This window comes from Ipomoea nil, unplaced genomic scaffold, assembly GCF_001879475.1.
Source record: "Ipomoea nil cultivar Tokyo-kokei standard unplaced genomic scaffold, Asagao_1.1 scaffold1043, whole genome shotgun sequence".
NCBI lineage: Eukaryota > Viridiplantae > Streptophyta > Magnoliopsida > Solanales > Convolvulaceae > Ipomoea > Ipomoea nil.
In genome coordinates this window covers 11542223-11567213 of record NW_017617471.1, presented here as the reverse complement: position 1 = coordinate 11567213, position 24991 = coordinate 11542223, and the positions used below count along the sequence as shown (strand labels likewise).

Here is a 24991-nt window from a genome sequence, read left to right as displayed (position 1 = left end):
GATGACAATTTCAATCCGTCCGAATTCATCTCGTATGAGTCTTTTTTTTTTTTTTTTTTTTTGACGGGTCGGAGGTGGGTTTTTAAAATAAATAATTTAAAAAAAAAAAAAACAAAAAAAAACTGCAGTGGGTCGGGTTGGATTTGAATTCTATGCACAAAACTCACTTAGAACCTCACCCGACTTATCATGTGTGTGTGTGTAATAGTAAAATAAGTACTAGTATATTGTTATTTATAAAAATTTCTATAACTTCGTGTAACTTTTTATTATTTTTTATATCTAAACTACTAAGCTTATTTTTAAAAATTAACAATTTAGTTATTATATTTAAACATTTCTATTATTTTATGTTTTAGTATAACTAATGAATTTTATTATTTTATTATGTGTAAGTAATTTAAATATTATTTTTTAAAAAAATAATAAGATGATAAGTGGTGGGTATCTGTAGTGGCACCCGCACCCAGTGGAGTGGGGGTGAGTTTTGAAAAAGTCCACCCGATATGGGGGTGGGTGGAGAAAATATAAGGTGAATCAGGTGATGGATGTAGCCCTCTTTGACCCATTGCCATCCATATTCACATTAATCAATTTATGAAGAATCCTTTTCTAAAAAAAAACTAATAACATGGCAATATGGCACATAGGAATTTAGTAAACTTTTCTCGGCTCATCAAGTATTATTTATTTAAAGAGTTGTTTAGATGAAAAAAAAAAGTGTACCAATTTCATAGTGTATTATCAAAAATGGCATTTCAAATAAGTAAATAGAAGAGGGTTTATTGGGTTTTGGGAATTGAAGGGTGGAGGCAGCTAAGATAATGGCAATTTACTAATTGAATATTCATTCTACTACGTTGTTAAAGCCCTCTAGGATTTGTGGTTTGGTTGGTAGCATTTTGTGTAAGAGTGAAGGGAAGGAGTTAAAGTTTAGGTTGTAAACCCAAAAAAATGCGTTCCACAATATCACCATTCACTACTACTTAAAAAGCGTGGAGTTGTGTTGAGTTGAGGAAAACAAAAAAGATGAGAGAGAAGCAAGCAAGCAGAGAAGGGATTATCATCTCTATCATCATCAATACAAGTGTACTTGAAGAAGGTATTCTAAAAAATACAAAAAAGATTTCAGAGATAAAAAGGATATTATATTCAATCTTCTTCATTCAGTTCTGATCTGAACCCCAAATAATTGGCCAGCCGGAAAGCGCAATCTCTGGAGCCAACCAACCATCAAAAGGCAAGGCAACACAGTTTTAGAGGGGACGGTAAGATGGGTAGCCCAGTACGTTTGTCAAATTGGTCACAACTTCATGGCACTTTGTGAGAAGGCTTATCATCTGTTGGGAAATATCAATATTGGTGGTACTAGCCAGTGGAGGAGGAGGAGGAGGAGCAGATGAAGAAGCATGATGGGGATGGGTGTTAAAATTATGCATATTTCTGTGAGGCATCACCACTTCTGGCAAGTGCACATTAGTAGTTGGTGGGTTTTGAAATTGAGCAGTCAACTGAGGAGAGGGCGATGGAGGAGGAATAACCTTTGAGAAATTTTTGATATTAGTAGTAGAATCAGAAGATGATGAAGCAGCACTACCAGTTTTGGTGTTCTTACTATCATTTGACATCGACATCAACAGCTCCCCTCTACTACTATCTTCTCCACCCAAATCAAATTTTACACGAGGAGTAGTACCTCTATTGTTACCATTCCCTGCTGCTGCTTCCTCGCCTCCTCCTGGGGGCCGTTTCAGACATGACTTCAGCTGCACTGGCTGCTGCTGCTGCTGCTGCAACTGCCTACTTGCCGGGGGCAGCCTATCACTCATCAAATCTTTTGACTGTGAACCTCCAAGAGCATAACTGTCTTCCCTCGACGACACCTTGGAAATACTAGTCTCGGCTGCCTCAGCTTCGCGCAGGGAGCACTTCACATCTGTGTTGCCGAACAGATTCGTGCTACTCTCCGCAAATTTAAGTGCAGACTCAGCATGATGCTTGTACCGATACACAAGACGGCAAGTTGAGGACTTCCAGAAAATCCGTGTACCAGAATGGTCAAGAGGCCCGAAGCGGGCAAACTTTGCTTTGAGCTCGGGAATAGATGGAAGAGCCCCATTTGGAGGGAACTTCATGATCAGCATGGTTGGCTCAGGCACCCTTGGTGAATGCTCTATCCTCTTGCTGACATCAGGCTTGGACAGTTTAGTTGGAATTGAAGATGGCATTTTGGTGACCATTTCACTCTTTGGCACTTCAGAAGCTCTCTGGGGACCCTTCTTTTCTGCAGCCAATAGCTTCAAATCATTCATTTTTTTCTTCTTTTTGGCAGAAAGTTCCTCCTGCCTATCTGATGGGCTGCGCTTACGACCACCCCTTGTAGGGTCATCAGGCCTCGCAGAAGGTTTTGGCGGCATCTTCACAGGAGCTGCTTCTCTAATTCGCTCAGCAGGTGCACCGTCGGAAGCAGGTAATTTACTGGAAGGAACTTGATTTGATTCATTTTCAGCTGGTGATGATGCCAAGCTCTTCTGAAATACAAGAGAACGAAAACGCAAAAAGACACTACGTGTACTTGTAGGACAACTTCTTTCCATTCCATGGAAGGGATTAAGAGCAAGAGTTTGCAAATCACATAGTACTTGAGGGAGTTCAAGTTCAACACTTTTAATCCCTATTGCTTGCTGAGGAACTGCCTGCTCATTCGAGGAGATGCTTGCTCCATCACCCTTTTGCTGATTGTCCATCTGAATATCTTCCCTAGTACCTGAAGGTACTGGCACTGAATCTCCTTCAGATTTCTGATTCACAATTCTTTCTACAGCACCACCTACTTGCTTCTCCACCAAATTAGAGCCCTCATTCATGCTTAAAATTTTCTTCTTCTTTTTCTTCTTCTTCTCCAACAATTGATTGGTTTCAGAACCACTTGCAGGACGTTTACGATTCTTTACCTTTTGTGCCCCACCATGAGAACGCACTCTAAATCCTTCACCCTGAGGTTTTGCTTCAGTAGGAGCTGAAATATGCATTTCACCAACACAATCTTGAACTTGTCCACTTCTATGTAATTCCCCTACAGCAGCATCTTGCTTCGGAGGTTGCTTTAGTTCTTCAATAGAAGTGGCCCCAGAAGTGGATTTTGTATTATCATTTACACTAGCAGAAGAACCTTTCCCCAAAAAAACAGAGCTGTCTACATGAATAGGCTGGCTAGAGGAACCTGCTTGCACCTCAGCAACTTTGCGGCTTTTCAGGTTCTCAGGTTCATCTCTGCGCTTAAACAAGTATCTGTCTTTCTCAGTCTGACCTGTAGCCTTGTTATGTCTCACTGAAGTTTTTCCCTTACCCATGGCTTCCATAGAAATTAGTCTGCCACTCAGAGAAGCTGTAAAATACATGAATGAAAAAGAAATAAGTGGACAAAGACAATGGAAATACAAGTTCAAAATATACATCTTTCCCTATAATTGACAGAATAAAAACAACCAATCAATTAATGCCAACACTAAGGTCAAAGACACAAGAGGTTATGAGACAAAGATGAACCATCATTGCCTATAACTAGGGCAGAAACATTAAGCAATTCCACTATACAATGAAAAAATTACTGATAGGAAAAGCTAATTGTTTTAACAGATGGCCTGTATAATATATAAAAAAAAATGAAGAGATATGTGGTAACCAAATAACCTAATAATATAGAGGTCCACATCCTTGATTTTGCATTGAGAAGATGTGTGTGATGAGGTTGGGTGTATTCACTTTTAGTTTTATCATCTATAAAAAGCAAAATTAACCTTATGAGTTATGACTGATGCCCTCATACATTTAGCTCTAGAGCCAACTAACATGACAATCAGTATCCCATGAAAATGACCTTTTAGGCTTAAACAAAGCACGAGATACAAAAGAAGTCAACAAATCTAAAATTTACAACATTTGAATTTGACAGAAAAACAAAGTTGCCACTGGATTTTAGCTCAACAGTTTTATAATTTAAGTTCAAATTGTCTCATTGACATACTGGGGAAATACAAATCATATGAACACTTGTTAAGGTGACAGACAACTATCACAGCATTTGATTCATTCATCCTATTCAAGCAATTAAAACCAATTATTATTATATTTTTTCAAGTTAAAAGAAAAATCACTTATTTTCCTGATTTCCGGCATGGGAAGCAGGTAAAATAGTGAAGTTTTCTAAACTTCGATTAACTTTTTGTTTATAATAATATCATTGGATATTTTCACATCTAACATCTTTGCAAGCCAGAAATGAACTTTCATGTACACTGTAGAACCAAGTTGATTCTTACCCTTAATGGGCACAGACATGTTAAATTCAATCCCCAATCATTGATCAGCAGATAATAACTCCAAGGTTCAATTTTCAAGATCATATGTGACTTCATTGCATTAGCAGGGAATGACTTTTTGAAGTAATTAAAAATAACTTAAGAATTGAATCAGACGAAGTTCACACATTGAGAGATAGCTGAAGAAAAGAGCCTGTGAATAGTAGTAACATTCTATGTCCATAGATCGAAAATTCAGATATAATACCTATATTTTATTTATTTATTTTTTTATTATACTTTAGATTAGAAGTTGAATTTACTTATAAGGTAAAAACTTAAAATATACAAGAACATTTTGCATATACAACTTCTATTAGCTTTAGACTAGAATAAATCATGAAAACATGATAGCTAGAGCACCTTAAAATTCAATGTCAATTGAATAGGTCAAGGGTTACAGTGTTACACCCTTTTGACATTTCATATAGAAGATACATGGGAGCTATTTCATGTAAGAGATATCAATTGCAATTGAATGTATGGAAACATTTGTTGAACAGGAAACAAATATCTGGCCAAATTCTTTGATCAATACATCCAGGAATGACTTTTAGAAAGATAGTTTCAATCTCAAAAGACTGGTCCTCTAGAGCAAACAATATAATTGCTACAAGACTGGAATGAAGTCCCTTTGGAATCATCAATTTAAGATGCATGAGTTTCACAACACTCCATCAAATAAGGCTTCAAAATAATATGCACAATGGTGAGATGATAATTGTTACCTCTTTGTGGCTCCTTTGATGGTTTTGACTGTGATTGTTGCAAGTGTTTAGGTACATGAGCACCAAAAGCTTCTGCATATGTAGGGTCATGAGGTGCAAAGACTGCCTTTCTATAAGCTAAAGCAGTAGCCCTGTTTTTTATAAAGTTGATATTCCCATAGTCACCACTCATAGGTGTGAGAGCTAATTTCTTGGCAAAAGTAAGAGTCTCTCTGGGGTGAAAACTTTCCCTGGCTTTTTTAATCTGGCTGGCAGTATAAACAAAATTGGTATCAGTGTCACTCAAATCGACTTTGAAAAAACCTTCATCATCGGGGAGAGGTCGAAAACTGTCCACCTGCCTGCTGCACCTACAAAGCAAACCCAGAGCACACCTCCTGCTCAATTCTTCAACAGCTTCTTCGACAGCCTTGGCGAAAGACCTCGAATTGGTTTGCTGAGATTTCTCATGAAAATTAGAGTCAAAGGGTACAAGGTCGGCTGGTTCGAACCACCCGTAGCTGCTATCACCAAAGAAAGCAACTAATATATGATCATCCTTCCTACTTCTTTGAACTGAAGTGGTTGCAAATGCCTCATTGAAAATGTGGCCTGGCCACCATGGGTGAGACTTCACCTTTCCCCAAACCATGTCCCCCATTTCAAAACCCAAACCAACAGTCCATCGCCTCCCATTGGCTGCAAAATCGTCAAACTTGGAAAGCATTAGGTCATATTCGGAAACAACAGAGTTCCCCTCGGTTCCGTTACTCCTTTCATCATCGATTATACTATTTCCAAACCCGTGAATCAGTTCTGTTCCACCCTTGTCCTCCAAATTAACTACCTCAGAACCCAATTCCTTCCCCTCCTCCGCATTTAATTTTCTATCTTCATTTCTAATTGCACTATCATCACTAACTAAACTAACACCCCTATCCAAATCCATACCGCCACCATTCTCGACGTCCTCAGAAGCCTTGGCGTCTCCCGAGTGAGTCGAAACCGAGCTCACCTCTCCATTTACAGCAGCGGAGCTGGAGGCAGTGGACGCCCTAAGATCCGGAACAGCGACGGCGTCGTTTCTGCGATCTGAATCGAACCCTTTGTTGCTCATCACTGATAACATCTCCCGAGTATTCAACGAGCTGTAACCAATTGGGAGCAAAAGACCTAATCAAAGGACGAGTTTTCTTATCTACAAACGGAGCGAGAAACGGGAGAAAAGTGGTGAGATTTTCTGGGAAATGAGAGAGAATGCCGGGAATCGATGAGAAAATGCTGGGAACTGAATTGAGCACAACTACTATTGGGAAACCCTAAGAGAGAGAGAGAGAGAGAGAGAGAGAGAGAGAGAATGGAGAAAGAGAGAGGCGCTACACATGAGAGCTTTGTGGGCTTTGAGAGGCTAAAAAGAGAAGGCCCGCCCGGTTCACGTTTTGGAGCAGTTGTCGAAGCAAGATGGTGAAGTGCCACGTCATTCGTGATTAGGGGTACAGTTGTAAATTAAGTGCATCTCATATATTTCTTTTTTTTTTTTTTTTGAAAAATCATGAATATATTTCTATATATGACGGAGTATGTATATAGTAAGTAGGGATATCAATCCGAGCCAGCCAGCTTGATTTCGGATTAATTTTGTCGGATTTATCGGTCAGGAATAATAGAATTGTTTTATTTTTTTATTTTTTATTTTTTATTTTTTATTTTTGGTCGGGTTGGTTCTACATTCTAACTTTAAATTTTGGGGCTGTTGGCGGGTTGGCTAAACTGTTGAACTAAAATTGAAAAGTAAGAGTAAATGTCCACATTTTAGGGGGTATTTGATTGGATGAAAAATATTTTTAATGGAAAAGAATTTTTTAAAAGTAGAGAAAAATATTAATTTATGTTGTTTAATTCATGGAATTCAATTTCTTTTGGAAAGGAAATTCTTAAAAGCGAAGGAAAACAAATTATTTGCACAAGGGTAGTATTTTGTTTTCCACCAGATTTGGAAAGAAAATATAACATGGTTGGACTATTATATCTTCATGAAATTTTCTTAATTACATAGGTATAATTTTTTTTTTTTTTAATGCTACTGACTCTATTACATTATAGTATCTGTTCAAAGGTATAATTTATTATCATTGGCTTTCAAAAAGAAATTTATTATCATTATTATCGTTAGGGGCATATTGGTATTTATATTCATATTCATAATTCCTTACCATTTCAAACTCAACCAAACAATGAAATCTATATTCCTAATAATTTCTTTTCCACCAACCAAACAATGGAACTCATCTTAATAGTAATTTATTTTCCATGAAATTTTAATTCCATTCCCCTCAAATATTTTCTGTAAACCTAACGGGCCGTTTAGAGTCATCAAAATGGGTAGCCTGGTTTTTAGGCAGATTGGATTGTAAGTTTTTTCGACCCAGCCCAGTCCATTTAGCCCGTAAGGGATACCCGGATTATACATAACTCACAGGTCATCCCGTATCACCCGTCACCCTACTCCTACTCCAGTTTATTTAAATATTTTTAAATTTAAATATGATTTGTATTAGAATTTAAAAGTAATTGTTGAACTTTTTATATACCTATATATTTGTTTAAATCATTCACAAAGATTATATAGTTCATTCCTTGGAACAATGTTTCGGAGAATAAAAAGCACTATCAAACAACGAAATAAGCATGTTCTTGGGAATGTCATTTCATTCCATGCATATTTCGTGAACCAAACATTCTATTAGAGTTTATTATTTGACATGCACAAATAATATGCATAATTGTTGAATATCTTTTATTTTAGAGTATAGTTGAATTTATTCACCACACACATCCCCTCTACTTAGATATCTAGAATTGTCATCAATATTAATCGGAGATCTTGCATCAATTGAAAAAAAAAAAAAAAAAAAAAAAAAAACATGAATCGAATTATACAAGTACCAAATCAAGACAACAACAAATTAATCATTACAATACAAATATTTTCATTATTTCAACTCTAAATATTCATTATCTGAATAACAAATTAAAATGTTCATGATGACCAAAATGACTTCCAATATGATCATTATGTAAACATTAGTATGTACACTAAATTACTAGAGCTAAATGAACACAATCTTAAAAATGATGAAATAATTTTTTTTTTTAAAAAAAAGATATATGTTCATTATTTCAATAATAAAAAAGTCATTATCACTTTAGTTCCTAAAATAACAGTGCCAATAATTAATATGGGTGACTTGAGGCCGATTGCCTTATGTAATGTGACATACAAAATTCTTGTTAAGATGGTGGTTAACCAGCTTAAGGTGGTTCTTGGAGATGTGCTTTCAGACTCCCAAAGTGCTTTCATCCCTGGGCGGCAGCGTTCTTATAGCTTCGGAGGTGATGCACTTCTTGAACCGCAAGAGAGATGGAAAAACGGGTTAGAGTGTCTTTAAATTAGACATGACGAAAGTTTATGACAAAATGAAATGGAATTATGTCAGGTGTGTCTAAGTGAATGTTGTTCTCTTAAAAGACATTTTGAATGAGTATCTTTTCAGTTCGTCCGTAGATCAGCGAATAAGCTGGCTCATGCTTTTGACTAGAGTCACTAGTTCTCAGTCTGGTCCAATTATTTAGTTGTCTATTGTCCTTTCTTATATTGGACATTTGATTAATGAAGTTTAGTATTTTCTCTTAAAAAAAAAGTCATTATTATTAAATGACATGAAATAGGATCATTATATGAACACTAAATTTACTGCAGATAAACAACCAGAACCCTAAAGCAATTACCAAACCAAAACATCTAAAATCAAAGAATCTATATAAACCTGTAATAAAATACCTCTCATCAACTTCAATACAAAAATACAAGTTAAAGCATAAAATCGAATTATACAATTATATCAAATCAAAAAATCTATAAAAATCAGTAATACAAGATTTCTCATCAACTTCAATTGGACAACTTTGATAAACAACAATAATATAACTCCTAACTAAAGTATCAATTGTCCGATCTATAATCAAAGCAACTAAAATGAGAGAAGTAATTTCTGCTATGAATCCCTATGATCGCAACAAAGAAGAAGAAGCTACGAAGAAAATTCTCAAAGCAAAGGTAAATATGAAAATTTTGATAGTTAACGAGAATTAAAACTATGTTTAATAAAAATAAACAAAATAACGTCATTTTAATACTTGGTCCATATTAAAATTTACCAAATTGATTTGAGTGGAGAATATATTTTTTCTCTAAAAAAATAATGCAATTATATTAACCATACAAAATTTATTTATTTTTTATTTTTAAATGTAATTCACTTAATTAGACAATCCGAACGGCACCAAATAAAAAAAAAAAAAATCCAACTGTATTATTACATATTATATTTTTCACTGTTTTTAATTTATTAATCAAATTCATAACAATATACTCTTCTTTTTTTTTTTTTTTTTTTTTTCATACATCGCATGGGTATAACACTAATTTTATACTAATATAAGTAATCTTCTCATCTTTTTAGGGTTGGAAAATATTTATTTTACAAAGACCTGTATCCTTTAGTAGTTTTTTTTTCCCTTAATTAATGTTAAATAAAATAATAGAAATATAACAAATTTATTTTCTAGTAGAATGATTAAAATTTTTAGTTCAGTAATAAGTGAAATGAATGAGAAGAAACAATGACGAATGACAATAGTCAATAAATCCCTATATTTCACTCACAAGTCACAAAGTTCTTGAAATTTAGATCTCGTCTCCGGACGGCTAACACAAAATTATGTAGCACTGGGAGTTACTCACAAGTCACAATTACGCAACTACATCCCCACACTTCCATACAAAAATTCACTATGTTTCCTCAGCTGCTTTCCTGTGAAGTTCAAATTATATTTCTTATTCTATTTCTGGAAAGAATCCAGCTTAAACAAACAAACAAAATAATTAGAAACAAAAATTATAATTTTAAAATACAAAAAAAAAAAAAAAAAATCTGGTAATTTCTATGTATCTGAGTTGTCTATCAATCATCGTCGGATTTCTGATCAGGAGGCGTTCCGGCAAGCCAGCCCCAAACACCACCAGAGCTTTGCCTTTGCTTGGCACTTAAGGCAGCTTGCTCCGAAGCAGCCTTTTGTCGCTGGAGGAGTTCAAGTTCTTTTTGTAAGGTTTCCATTGTGTGTAGCTTCTGTCGTAACTCCGCAACATCAACCTGTTATTAACTCAAATGCTCTATCATTCTCATCATGTGCCAATACAAACTAGCAGAGGTCAATAAATCCACAGTGTAATACAATTATACAATTACTGTTGGAATCGAGGGATTGAGAGGCTTGGTGGGTGGCGAATAGCTACCACCCACAAGCTAGGCAGAAGCAAAATATGTGAGAAACCAAAGGAGAGAATAGATGATGAGTGTATTAATAGTAATAGACAACAATAGACTGTATCTTTGCGTTTCTATATATTCAACTATATAGAGATCCTATATTTATAGGAACATTATTCTCCGCTAAAGGAAAGGATACATATAGTTGTGCAGCAAATGGCAATCAAATATTAACAAGGAACAAGTTCTTCTAGTGTATCCTAGGTTCATCTATTTCCATTGGAAGTACAAAAGAGAACTAATGCTTGCAGTAATATATACCAAAGACAAGGTGTAATAAAGTTGTCAAAATTTTTCTCCCCAGGTAAAAATATTAACAATCAAACTTATAATCATAAGAGGGATATACCTCAAGTTTAAAACATCTCGACTGTTCAGCCGCAAGCTGACCCCGTACAGATTGTAGTTCCTGTAAATGCAATTAATGCATTACAAGTCAGAACCATCAACCACAACATTTATTTCCAGTAGCATTAGCTTTATAACAACATGATAGTTCTGACCTTGAACTAACAGGAAAGAGAAAATAATTAAAAAATTCTTGGATAACAAAAAATCTAGCTTCTGCTGATATGGGAGGCAATAAACACCCAATCTGCGCTTTCACAAAATAATAGAACCTGCTGGTTCATTCTGGCAGACTCTAGTCAAGAATGGGAATTGTGGGCAGATAATGCAATGAGGAACCATATTCAGTTCAAATTGTGGCAGGCCAGCAGTAGTTACCTTGTACAGGTCGGTGTTGCGAGTCTCGGCATCTGCTAACTCTTGCTTCAACTCAAGCATTTGCAATTTTTCTTTGTTGAGGGATGACTCTAGTTCTTCCTTCTCTGCCTTGAGGGCTGATAAAAGATGTTCACTTGTTTCCTCAACCTTTTTCACCTGCATAGCACAGTCAGCTCAAATCCTAAGGGGATAAGCAAAGGAAAAAAATAGAGGTTTAAATACATTATGCAGTTGCAAAAAAAAAAAAAAAAAAAAAAAAAAAAGAGTAAAGGAATGAAATAGAGATGAAAAAAAATCAAATGACAGAGACATCAATCAAATGATAGCAACATCAAACAGAAATCAACATACTTCTATATATGGAGAATACTCACAACAAAAGCAGACTACATGTTTAAAGAAATATATGGACATGTGTGAGAATTGGATTGTAATAGAAACTCTACAATGAACATTAATAACAAAAGCCCTATTAGAACTGATATGGATTATACTTTCCTTAAGCAAAGGTGATAGCGGAGATTGTCAAGCAAAAAATTTAATATGAAACTCATTTTCAGCAAAAGACATGATATTAAGTATTTCAACATAAAAAAAATACCAGTGGCTGTGAATCATTGTCCATCACAATTTCCCTAATTTTTCCTTCTTGGCCTGTTTCAAGTTCTGATTCCATATCTCTGGTCGCATTTGTAGCATTATGAACAGCAGAAACACTATCTGGAACTGGAGTCTCAACCATCTTTGATTGCAAGGTTGATTTGTGGCTTGGTTTGAGTACATTGACCTAGAATAGTAAAGAAAGCCAAGTTGAGAAAGGCAAACAGAGAGAAGCTGTGGAGAACAATTTAAAAGTAATTTACCCCACCTCATTACTATACCGGCCATTGTATCCACCAAAAGAAACAAGAACATCTTCACCATTACAGGAGCTCAGAGTCAGACTTGATCCCTGCATGAGATAAAAAGAGAGAGGCTTCATTCTTTAGCATGTGCATCATAACCTGTGATATCTTATCAAAAAAAATATGCAGTATTGGACTATTGGTTATATATTAGATAAAATTTATAAAAATGCACATGCAGTCCATATACATGGTGGCATAGTATACATAAAACACAGCAAAGAAACACGCAAATCTTGACTGGGATATCATTCATTCCAGGAGAACACAACATATTATCAATTACACAAGCAGGCAATTGACACTAGAAATGGTCCAAATCTCATTGAAGAATAAAATAACAAATGAGTACATTTACTAATGGCTAGAACTTTCGGTTGATGTGAAATCTGTAATAGAGGCAAAAGGTCCTGGGTCCAGAGCTTACATTCTACCTGTTATCAAAATGTTTCAAATTTGTTCTTCCCGCATGTGATGTTGTGTGTTGAGGATTATAAAACAATAATAATAATAATAATAATAATAATAATAATAATAATAATAATAATAATAATAATAATAATAATAATAAATTTATCTCATATTTTTAGTTGAGGTGGAACACAAACTTAAACAAGTCTTATTAACTACTCCCTTATCACAGTTAACATGTCTTACTTTCCTTTATAATAATCCATCTGAAAAAGTTGTGATGTTGCTAAATTAAACACTGTAATTCCATAAACACTATTAATTTATTATTTATGAATTCTTTATCACCCAAACACCCACTTTTACCTATAACAATTTGAATTGTTATTATTTTTTTAAACTTTAAACCCTACTTTAGACCTCATTTATCTTTAACCAAAACCATAAATATTAACCTCTATTTTTAATCTCCACATCCAAATGGAGTGAGACAGCCAAAAAAGATGGAGGGAGGTTGACTTCACAATTCAAAAAATAATATTTAAAGGTTACGCTGCTACTTCAGATACTTTAAAATAAAAAGTTTTGTGATAACTTGTAACACCCCTGTAAAAAGCAATACCTCGCTAGCAAGGGGAACACGTCCTTGAACAGTAGTTACAACAGACCAAACCAGTGCAGACATGTTGAGAACAACTGTTTCAGATACCCCTGCAATAAAACACAACATACCTTTATCACATGACTATGTGAGGGCATACTGTCAACAAAAAAACATTTCAGGATAATAAGTATTCATAGAAATCTCAGTAATTTTGCTGCAATCACTTCTTCAATGAGTGCAAGGTGATATAAGTAGACATCTGGATTAGCAAAGCAAATTAAATTGATTATAAATTAGTTGCTTCAAAGTTCCTGATGGCAAACAAATAAGGAGCACGGATAACCAGGCATACAAACTACTAAGATAATCATAGAATGGTACATCCAAACAAATCAATACCACTTTTGTTGTTGCCACCACCGACAATAAACCAATTCTCTCCAACAGTTGCACCAGCATGGCCAGCTCGGGGACTTGGTATTTCACCTTGTTGAGTGGGTCTTGACCACTCCATCTACAAAATTAAAATGGATGGTATTTAAACAAAAATCTAGGGAAACATTTTCCATTTAACTGTTGAAATCAAATTCAATATCTCACCGTTTGCAAATCAAGCACGTGCAGATCATTGAAGCAAGTTGCATGTGAGCCCCCTCCAAAAATAAGAAGGTAACGCTCAGCATGTACTGCAGCAGCATGATCAGATCTTGGAGAAGGAGAGACACCTCTGCTCAAATGAAAACAGTGAAGCAAATAAGTATTTAGTTTCCTTATTTTGTTATGCATATGAGACAAGGATTTCAACCACAGATAAGACACTGCCAGGACCTAAAAATCAAAGGATATTTAAAACACGTTAGATTTCAGCACCAAATAAATACATTCATACATCTATATATGAATATAGATGGGATAAGCACTATACTGCAACTAAACAGTGAAAGTGTTTGTTCATGATTAAAGCATTCAAGCACATAGACACCAAGAGTGACGCTATACTGTGAAATGTGTACTCCTAGCAGCAATAACATAGACACCAAGCACGGTTCTGTACCATAACCTCTTACATCCACAATGCTCTTCGAACATGTCAAATCATGACCACTTACATTCACAATGCTCTTCAAACATGTCAAAGATGAAGAAAAGAATCTGAGAAGGGAAACAATCAAGCTTCTGAGATTTTAAATGCTTACAGGGCACCCATTTCATCCCAGGTCATGGTTTGTAAGTCCAAAATATGCACTATAATGTGAAACATGTACTCCTAAGAGCAATAACATAGACACCAAGCACAGTTCCATACCATGACCTCTTACATTCACAAAGCTCTTCAAGCATGCCAAAGATGAGGAAAAGAAAATCTGAGAAGGGAAACAACCAAACTTCTGAAAATTTTCAAGTGCTTACAGTGTATCTATTTCATCCCAGGTCATGGTTTCTAAGTCCAAAATATGCAGGTCATTCAAAAGAGATCTATTTGCATCTTGTCCTCCAAATATAACTAATGTTGTCCCTGCAAGAGTGACTGAATGACCTCCACGAGATACCTGAAAGATCACGTAAAACATTTATTGACATCCAGACTTCTGTTGGTCTGTCACCTTACCCAATGGTGTGATGATCAAAATTTTCATCTTGAAATAAATGAAGCAGAAAATGACAAGTACTAGGTCAAAATTTCAAGTATTCTAATTTCAGTAATTCAGTTACATAAAAACAAAAATAAACGGCACAACTGTGAGTTATAATTAAATCTCCCACAATAAATCAACTCAGCTTTTCAAATACTTGGAGTACTCTTCAATTTACAAGGCTTTTGGTTTTTAGAAATGAGAGAAATTTTGAAAGAAACATGAGAGAAGAAAAAAAGTTTCATATAATAAATAAGTATATACCGGAGGCTTTCCATATGTCTTCAAGGTCGACCATGTATGTGATTGCAAATCAAACACCTTCACTGGCATTGGGAAAAAAGGCATTAGGTAAAACAAAGTTAAAGTAAAACAAGTAATTTCAGAGCAAGTTTTTCAAAAACTGTGAACAATTACTTCCCCTGAAAATCCATAGCCACAGGGAAACCAGTAGAAGTATTTTAAAAAGGTACATCTAAAGGAATTCTAATGTCAAGCATATCAGCATATGAGTGCATTTAGATCTGTGACCAGTATCTAAAGGATCCAGGATCATTCAGGATTTAGGAAAGGAAGATAAATGAACCCTTATTTTTATTCTTCAGAAAGGCTGTTTACTAGACATTGAGACATGTCATTTACATTAGGTCAATACCTAACTAGTAGAAAAAATCCAACCTTTCTATCTAATCTGCATAATTCTCTGGAGTTGCAAGACTCCAGTTACTTTCCTGAGGCAACCCCTACCAACATAGTCCCTCCACCCAGAATGGTTCCTCAAGATCACCAACCAACTAATAACTATACTTCTTTTCTTAGCTGAGGGGGTAGAAAAGAGGAATTTCAACATCAGAAACCTCAACAAAGGGGAATAGAACTATGAAAGAACAGAAAAGAAGACAAAAAGAACCAAAGGAAATTTTCCACATGAAGCAAAGATGAAAACATGTAGAGAATAGAGAAAATAAAGGTTTGGGTTTTTTTTTGGAGTTGGGATATACACATGTTGGACGAGGACTCAGATGAGGGTGGTCTGTTGCTAGGGATAGAAGCAAAGTATAGGGTGGCAAATGGGTGGATCTAGAAGTTTTTGACCAGTTAAAAAAAGGGTTGAGATTTTAAAAAATGGCAATTTTCAACCTGCTTAGTGGTTAGCGGATTGCAAATAGCGAAGCAATTTTGACCAACGGATTGCATTAGCGGTTTGTAAAGAGATGTTTGGTAAAATTAGTTGTTTACTATTAGTGGTTAACATGTAAAAAGACCTATAAGAAGTTAAGAACATCCATATTATTATTATTATTATTATTATTTGTGTAATAATAAAATAATAATAATAATAATAATAATATAATAATAATAATAATAATAATAATAATAATACAGAACAAAACCATTAAAAAAAAAAAAAAAAGACAAAGGGTTGTAAATGATGTGATCATTTTGATCCCACATCGGAAACTCAGGGAAGAGGACCTCTTGAGCTCCTCTATATAAGACTATAAGAGGAACAACTTCCATTACTTACTGCTCATTTGTCGATGGGCAAGCATTGAGGAGCCAAAAGGCTCCTTTATTTAAGGAGCCATAAAGGTTCCTCATTTACAATGTTTTTTCTTTTTCCTTTTTTAATCATAAAGATTTAGGGTGTTTTTGGGAAAGAAAAACATTTCCCATGCCAAGTGTAAATGCTGCTAAATGCAGCGTTTACATTTTCGGCGGTTTGGGGCAAACCGCAGAGTTACCAAACAAGGCCTATGTCATGTAGATTTAAAAAATGGGTTTAAGTATGGATTTTTGGGTGGGTCAATTCGTTTTTCCTTGCTATAGAATAACTTTTTATTTTCCTATCAAAACTTAGAATATTGCAAAGCAAATATAGGAAAAGGGTCAAATTAGCCTAAGCCAAACAGATAGTGCAAGAGTCCCCTAAGTAAAAAAAAAGCTCCATTCAAATACCCTAAACCGACTAAAATGTTCAATTGAGTCCTAAATTAACCTGTTCAGCGGGTTGGTGCTTCTCACTTTGACACTGTCTTGTTTTTAAATTTTTGTTTTTTAATAGTTTTAAAAAAAAAATTTGTTTTTACATTTTTTTTTTGATTTTTTTTTTTTTTAAATTAATACAACCACCTAGCGAATGGTGAAGATAGCCGATGTCACGAATCCTCATCACCACCATGGACTGCAACTCCTCCGTCAGCACGATTGTGTAAATGAGACTTGAGAGGTTCAACACCGATCTGAATCACGGCAAGTAGCCAAGTACAATGGCTTCGCCGGCGATATATGGAGCCTAGGGATAAACATCCTGGAATTCTACCTGGGATGGTTCCCCTTTAACGGCAGACAAGGCGATTGGGCTATACCCTCATGTACACCATTTGTATGTCGGACCCACCCAAGGCGCCCCCCCGCCCACCGCTTCAAGGGACTTCAGAAACTTCATCACTTGCTACTTGCAAAGGGATCCTGCGCGGCGATGGACGGTGGTGCAACTGCTTCGCCACCCTTTCATCCAGCAGCACTGCTCCGGCAGCTGCAATCTCGCCATCCTCAGCCATCATACCAATTGCTTCCTCCTCCATGCCGCATTTTCTTCTTGATCTCTAGGATTTCAAAATTTTCCACTGTCTTCTCAATATTTCTGGTTTATTTCTGTATTATATAAATTTTATGGAATTGATTATTAATAGTCTGCTCATCCTTGCTTTTCCTAGCAAGAAAAAAGCAATCTTTGAAGAACTGGGGATTCGTAGGTTCATGTTTAGACTGAAACCCCATCCCCCAATCCCCCAATCAACCATTTTACATTGTCATCAAGAAAGAAGGAAAATGGAAAATCTGTCTCAATCTTTCACCACAATCTGCTTAAACTTCTGTTGTTTTGCCACCAAATTTTAGCATGGCTGTCACTGGACAGCCGTGAAGACAGCCACCGGCAGTCATCGATAGCCGGTGGCTGTATTAATTAATATATATATATAAAAAATTCAAAAAAATTAAAATTTAAAAAAAGTATTAAAAAAACTGTTAAAAAATAAAATTTAAAAAAAAAAAAGAAAAAAAAGAGACACGTGTCAACGCGAGAATCACCAACCTGCTAAACAGGTAATTTAGGACTCAATTGAACATTTTAGCAAGTTTAGGGGGTTTGAATGGAGCTTTTTTTTACTTAGGAGACTCAATTGCACTATCCGTTTGACTTAGGGGGCCAATTTGACCCTTTTTCCTAATATATGACATTTTGAATATAAAAAAAAAAAGTTAATATTGACTGTTAAGTTTCATTAATCCATAAGGCAGATAAAATTTAACTAACCTAATTGGCCCATATATTGTAGTATAAAAAGGTCCTGCCCAATAAGTTGAAAGATAAATGCTTTTAATTGTAAACTGCTCAAATTGCCACCTCTAAAGAAAAGGCTTGCTTGGAGAAAGAATATAGAGGAATAGAGGAAATTAGGAAAGGGGAAGGGTCTATCATGGGGTCACACATTGTATCAATGTGCTTTTTCCATTTTAGAAGTTTAAAGAATCAGCATAAGATGCCAACTTCACATGTCTAAAATAGCTAGAGAGTAGGTAAAATGTCTAAGTTTAGGGAACTTGTCAAGTAAAGCCTCTTAAGTGGAGCCAAAAAGTACAATTCATTCAAATTTTATGTTTGACAAGGGTTCACTGTAGGTTAGTTGGTCTCATCAGAATGGTAGTTGATTCTGAAGTGTTCATAGAACATTTGTATATGTGAGCCTTAAGAGCTGGAACTTTGATAAGTAAGATGTCTTAAGTTAGGGCACATAGTCACAAAACCCTCTTAGGTGGGGGCCCAAGAATATAATTAATTCAACTATTGTGTTTCGGAGGGCTTTGCTATAGTTCAGTTGACTTCTTCAGGATGGTAGTTCATTTTGTGGAGTGTTCTAGGCACATTTGTAAATAAAAACCTTAAGATTTGAAACTTTCAACAATTTATCTGTCTGACAAAAAACAAAATACATATTGTATCTTATAGAGGCACATCCGTACCTTGCAGAGTTTCAGAAGGATTTTTGGTATGTCCACCAACCGAAAGAAGCTTATTTCCCTCCCAAGGTATCTACAAATGAAAAAGTGTTGAACAACATGCAAAATGTTGAAGACGTGAAGGAAAAATATCTAGAACATTAATTGATCCTCATGTGAATTACTGCATTTATTGGATCCCACAACCTACTATACAAAACATCTATACTAACCAGGGAGTGGCCAGCACAAGGACCTATTGGAGAAGAAGCCTCACTAGCTTCTTTAACCTCAACCCTTGACCATGTCCAACTTTTCAAATCCAAAGCCTGCACCGAAAGATGAATGTGGTCTTTCTTAAAAACTGTGTCTGTGTGTGGAAAGGGGAATGGGGTTGGTAATCTGCAAACATTTTCTTGATAAGAGAACTAATAAAAGGTATCGTGGGGGTGCTACCCAAAGATACAGCAGCAAAATAAGAGAGGCACCAAAGGCCAAAGTTTGAATCTATAAAAACAATTGAGAAAAGAGTGTGATTAGGGTAATCCCCATGTAACCAAAAGAAAAGCGTATACTATGCACAAAATAAATTTTTGAGTTTATCAAAGGTCAGTTGAACTCCTTCAAAATGATAACTAGAAAGGGGGAAACCGAATGGAAATATCTGAAGCACTGAAAAAACACAGTTGTCCAGGATAAGACAGAGGGAAGAAAAAAGAGGCTTGGCTTTTCACTGTTCATGAGGGAAAAAATTGAAGAATAAAAGAAGATGAAACATAAATCAAGTAGAGACTGACTAAGAAAGCAGAAATGAGAGGAGCGGATCATTGAAGTCTGGGAGAAGCAATAAAGAGAATCACTGCAGTTGTGAGGCTAACAGGTGGTGCAAAAGAAATTCAAAAAGCATGCTTCATATGTGCATTGTGCTTCCCACTTTATGAGTCAAAGTGGGCATATCACTGAAGGTGTTGCACTTTCAGACCATTGTAAGTGTAATTGGTGCACTTAAACAATGTACCGGACAGAGTATTTTGGATGAATATCAAAAAGTCGGATACTGAATATAGTAGATTATGACATATAGACAGTGCCATTTATGAGATTCTACAAATATTTAAGATTACATCCACATGTAACTGTCATACCTGGAGATCACTGAGGTAACGTCCATTATGGTTACCACCAAATATATACATCTTATCATCAATGACAGCTGCTCCATGCTGTGACAATACAGCAAAGCCTTGTTTAGAACATGATGGGGGTGGGAGATATTAACAAAGAGTCAAAGAGATTCATCAATGACATAGTATGAGAAGCAACGTGAATACCTCATATCTAGGTTTTGGACGTGGACCAGATACCAGAGGTGCAACCCATTGATCATACACACTAACTGCACTGGAGCCTTCTGACACAACATCTTTATCCTGAGTCTCTGACATGTTTCCATTTTCAGCAGGAACAGTTTTTGTCTCCGGGAAAGTATTTCCATTTCCATTTCCATTTCCAACAACTGGTTCAAATTTTGGATTGTGCTACAACAAAGGAATAAAATGGGCATGGAAAAGAAGATACATTTAAATACAAGGAATAGATGTTGCCAAGAGAATTTTTAGAACCTTGTGCGAAGGCACATTCTAGGCTCATCTTTAGAGGGTTCAAATAGATCAACCTGATTGAAATAAAGCCAAGCATTTGCATAAAACAATGAAATCTTAATTATGAAATTGCTCATATGTATTGATGTAAATAATAAAAAAGAGAACTCAATAGGAACACGTCAAACACTGTTAAATTACACTGTATAAACATCACGTCAAAAGAGTTCAATTCAGTGTAAGTGTGTAACCAAAAGCTACTTACAGCAGGAGAAACATTAACAAATGAAACAGAATGGAAGAATATGAAGATAGTTCTAACACACTCACATTCATTTCTACATCTTCAACAGGCTCTTTAACAAAATTTGATGCCCTTGAGTACCACCCTGGGTCTTCTTCCTATTCATATAAAGAAACTAAAGCTGTTGAACAATTCCCAAAACACAAAAATAAATAAATAAAACAAAACAAAACAAAAAAATTTAAAAATAATAATAAAATGATAACATCAGGAGAGAGAAACCCACTGCATACTGACCTCCAGTATTTTCACAAACAGACGCATCGCTTCTGCAGAAGCCATATTCCCAAGCCCATTCCAGCTTCAAAAGTATGAAAACCTTTTGGTATAGGAAAGTGGTACTGTACTTCAAATATTTATAACTCATAATGTAATAAGTATTGGAATTGGCCGTACCCTTAGGGGGCATTTCGTTCCGGTAATATAAGATTACCTAGGTAATGTGTGTCTGGTAATGTTATATTACCTTGTTTGGTTTAAGTTATGAGATCACATGGTAATGTTATATTACACCCAAAGCTGATGTTACAGTAATGTTTCAAAATAATGTGATTACCTCCATTTTCTTAGGTAATCTAAGATTACCTTGAAATTTTCCAACTTTGCCCTTTTAACTAATCCTTATATAATAATAATAAATAATAATGATAATAATAATACTCCCTCCGTCCCAAATTGGTTGTCTCGTTTGCTTTTTGCACGCGTTTTAAGGAATTAAAGTAAATGCTACGTATTTTCCAATTATGCCCTTCACTTTTTCACTTTTGAAAATAAAAGCAAAAGTCGTAAGGGTAATTTGGGAAAAAGTAGAATGATGGTGATGTTCAATTTTGGAAAGAGGACAACATTTTGGGACAAACTAAAAAGGAAAGTAAGACATACAAAATGGGACAGAGGGAGTAATAATAATAATAATAACAACATATAAAAAATAAATATATGTTTATGTAATAAAATATACATACATGTGTGTGTGTGTGTAGTCTACTACAGGATGCACATAGTCACATACACTAGATTGTGTACACTCATGTTGGGCAAATTGCACACACTCTAGTCTGTGTGCATTCCCCTGTAGTAGACTATACATTCATGTTGTGTCTCACAGTCTCACGGGAAGATGTTGTCTCATTTGATTATATATATATATATATATATATATATATATATATATATATGCGCATTAATATACATTCATTTATGTATAATTATACACACATTTATAGGTTATATACATATAAATAAATAAATAAATGTACACCACACACACACATGTATATATATTGAGGACATTATAGTAAATTGATCCAAATAATAAAAAATATCACCTTTAACCAAACAAGGTAATATTGTATTCCCACAATCCAAACCAAACATACAAGGTAATCTTACATTCCCAAAATCTAACATTACTTTTCAAGAGGTAATCATATTACCTAAGGTAGTCTCACATTCCGTGAACCAAACAACCCCTTAAGATACTGACTTTAAAAATTACTATAAGAAAACTACATAATAACCTCTAGGAAACAGTTTAAAGTCAAGTTCTGCTTGGCTATACTCCAAAGATGTTATTTCAAGTACTAGGAACCTAAAATTGTGTGATACATTTCTATGTACATATGGTAGGTGAGTAGAATTGCAAAAACGGACCATTTTCTAACATAAAATCTATATGTAAGTCTATTATTCAATGTAATTAAATGGCATGTAAGTTTTCTCTATACTTCCAAAATGATAAATGGAAAACCCCAAGTAAACCACTGGAAACAAATCTCAAGCACAGTATTTAATAAGGACTGCATCAAGAAGAAATACCTAAGACGTTGAACTGCGTAACAAATCATATCCAAAAAATAGTTAGTGACACCAACCTTGTCCATTTGCTTTGTTCCACTGGACTCCAAGCTCTAGGCTTAGGAATCTTACAAGGTCCAATGGTTGCCTGCAAACCAGTGAACATACAAAATTGAAATAAAAAGCATTAGCTCTAATCCAAATATCACTGACTAAATAAACAAAAACAAGAACCCTATAGTAAGCATTTCTCATGTTCTATGCTAAAAGAAACTCCTTCTTTTTAATAGCGCTCAGAAAGTGACTTGTTGGATGCATTATAGGAACATTACTTTGAGATTTCCCATTCTTAGGCCTATTTACAAATTGTGACTAAAGGTTAACCTACTCATTTACTGGATTTAAAGTGGACATCAAGAGATAATCATTGGACAAATATAAAAGCCTGATTTATCAAACAACTTCTAATAATGTAACCTGTTCCATTAGGCTCATTACTTCATTAGCATGGTTGAAGACCGTCAAATTATATATAACAACCCTGAGACTCATCCTATCCCATTTCTGAAAACCGGATCTATGAAGAACAGAGACTTCTATATAATGGAATATTAGTCTCAAACAAAGGTACTCATAGGATACCAGTGGAATACATTTCCTGCTGCATAAAACACATGGGAACTAGAAAAAACACATTCAACCATGTTTGGCAAGCAGTGATCCACAATCTAACCTTTCTAGCTTGGTAAGGGTGTTGCATTTCATTCAAATCCATACTCATTTGTTTTATGTTTACTTTGCATTTTGAACATTGGTATTGTTAATAGTAGAGCATTATGCAAAAATAATGTATTAAGGACCATATTTACGGATTCGCCCACTTTGACCCCAGAAATATTGCTAAAACATTAAATCTTAATTCTTTACCCAACCTACAATAAATCATAAATAGTTTAGTAAATGATTCACCTGAAAGTTCTGCCAAGTGCCAACAAATTCAACAGAATGTTTTGCAAAACTAGAATAATAAACTAGAACTAAACTGCACTAATTCAAGACTAAGTACCTAGAATATGTTTCCATTATATTTAGAAATCATAAACTACTTTAATGCAGTGTGGGGCTACAAGTCATTGTCATTATCTGCATTCTTTCTTTATCACAGACGTATAATATTTTGATGGAAGCACTGGCGGATCCAAAGTGGGGCAGTGGCCCCTTGTGGCCCATCACTCCATACAGCTTTAGCCCTTCAGCAAATTGCAACTGATTGTAGCAATTAATTTGTGAGATTTATTCCTAATACTACAAGATTGATTATGATATTTGCAACAATTAATTTGTGGGCTTCCTTCCTAATTATATAATTGTATTTGTGATTTGTGCCCTTGTGACCCAAAAGCTCACTAACTTGCTGCGCACATACAAGAGGCAGATCCTCCTTCCCTTGTAACCTTGAAATCGCATTGGCAACCACCACAAGTTGCTTGGTAAACTTAGTCTGTATTTTAATTTATAATATTTCGTATTCAATCCGTTTTGTCCCATTAATGTTGTTTCATATTTTTTTAATGAGTATTGTCTTTATAGTGTTTTGAATTGTTTTAAACTTTTGACCCCACTCAATGGTATTTCTGGGTCGATGGCTCCAACAGTGATGGAAGTCCTCGTTTTCAGTTACTATGATAAAGGATTTTTACCCTCTCCCTTTTTCTAGCACAGATGGGAAAAGAAAAGCAACTGTGAAACTAGATCTATGCAAATGACAGTAAAATTGAATGCACCAATCACACATCTCAATACAAATCTCTTAAATCAGTGTCGATTTGGTAAAATAAGCCGTAATTCACACAATGCAATGTTAGATCACGGTGTCAATCAACAAAACGACACTTAAATTCAATAACTCAGAAGCATAAAGAGGGAAAAAATGCATAATAGAAGCAAAAAAAAAAAAAAAAACGTGGAAGTAAGGGAAGCACCTGCTGATAGAGTGCGTAGAGCAAGAGAGCGGCGTCATTTGAGAACTTGGAGGTGACGGCTTTACCGGAATCGGCAGATCCATCGAAACCTACGTAAGCTGCCGCCGCATAGAACCGGTCCGGGTACGCGAGGCCAGAACTTACCCTCGCTATTGCTGCCATTGATCACTATCTTCTCTCTCTCTCTCTGCGCTTCAAGACAGTATAGTATGTCCGTGTTGGTGAGATCAGTGCTCGAAAATCTCAGGTAGAGGTGTTGATTTCTTTGAAGGACTGGAGCTATATATTGGAAACAAAAATGGTGCTGTACCATTTGCATTAGTAGTTATACCTTTCCTAATAACTGTTGAAAATTTTGGTTCTAAGAGTAACGTATTGCTAATTCGATCTTCTCGATCCTAATGTGATTTCCGAATTTACCCTGTAATTCTGGAATTTCCCATCAATTTTCTTTCGCAACTTTTGTTTCAACTTATGACAAATACTAGTAATATTGCACAATGCGTGATTAAAATTTGCTTAATAAAGTTCCTCATACACTTGCTTATGATATTTTTAAAGTGA

The 24991-nt window shown here is 35.2% G+C and overlaps 2 protein-coding genes across 3 annotated transcripts; both read right to left on the bottom strand.

The window, feature by feature from the left end:
* Positions 1 to 1032: 1032 nt before the first annotated feature.
* Positions 1033 to 6480, bottom strand: LOC109182070. Its single transcript, XM_019332106.1, has 2 exons — positions 5090 to 6480; positions 1033 to 3388 (listed from the first exon to the last, which is right to left on the bottom strand). Exons 1-2 carry the CDS (start codon positions 6195 to 6197, stop codon positions 1257 to 1259), a joined length of 3240 nt encoding a protein of 1079 aa, XP_019187651.1. The 5' UTR covers positions 6198 to 6480; the 3' UTR covers positions 1033 to 1256.
* A 3279-nt stretch (positions 6481 to 9759) lies between these two features.
* LOC109182182 (acyl-CoA-binding domain-containing protein 4-like) lies at positions 9760 to 24723 on the bottom strand. 2 transcript variants are annotated; one of them, XM_019332275.1, is made up of 18 exons: positions 24428 to 24723; positions 22523 to 22593; positions 20886 to 20949; positions 20675 to 20746; positions 20075 to 20281; positions 19889 to 19966; positions 18977 to 19072; positions 18768 to 18837; positions 15003 to 15064; positions 14515 to 14654; positions 13705 to 13831; positions 13504 to 13618; positions 13123 to 13211; positions 12053 to 12136; positions 11786 to 11971; positions 11185 to 11340; positions 10808 to 10867; positions 9760 to 10281 (listed from the first exon to the last, which is right to left on the bottom strand). In XM_019332275.1, the coding sequence occupies exons 1-18, from the start codon at positions 24587 to 24589 to the stop codon at positions 10093 to 10095; spliced, it is 2028 nt and encodes a 675-aa protein (XP_019187820.1). In that variant the 5' UTR covers positions 24590 to 24723; the 3' UTR covers positions 9760 to 10092. The 2 variants fall into 2 exon arrangements, with proteins under 2 accessions (XP_019187820.1, XP_019187821.1); XM_019332276.1 differs by lacking the exon at positions 24428 to 24723 and having other exon boundaries at positions 9766 to 10281; positions 20886 to 20967; positions 22523 to 22587.
* Between the last annotated feature and the right edge of the window lie 268 nt (positions 24724 to 24991).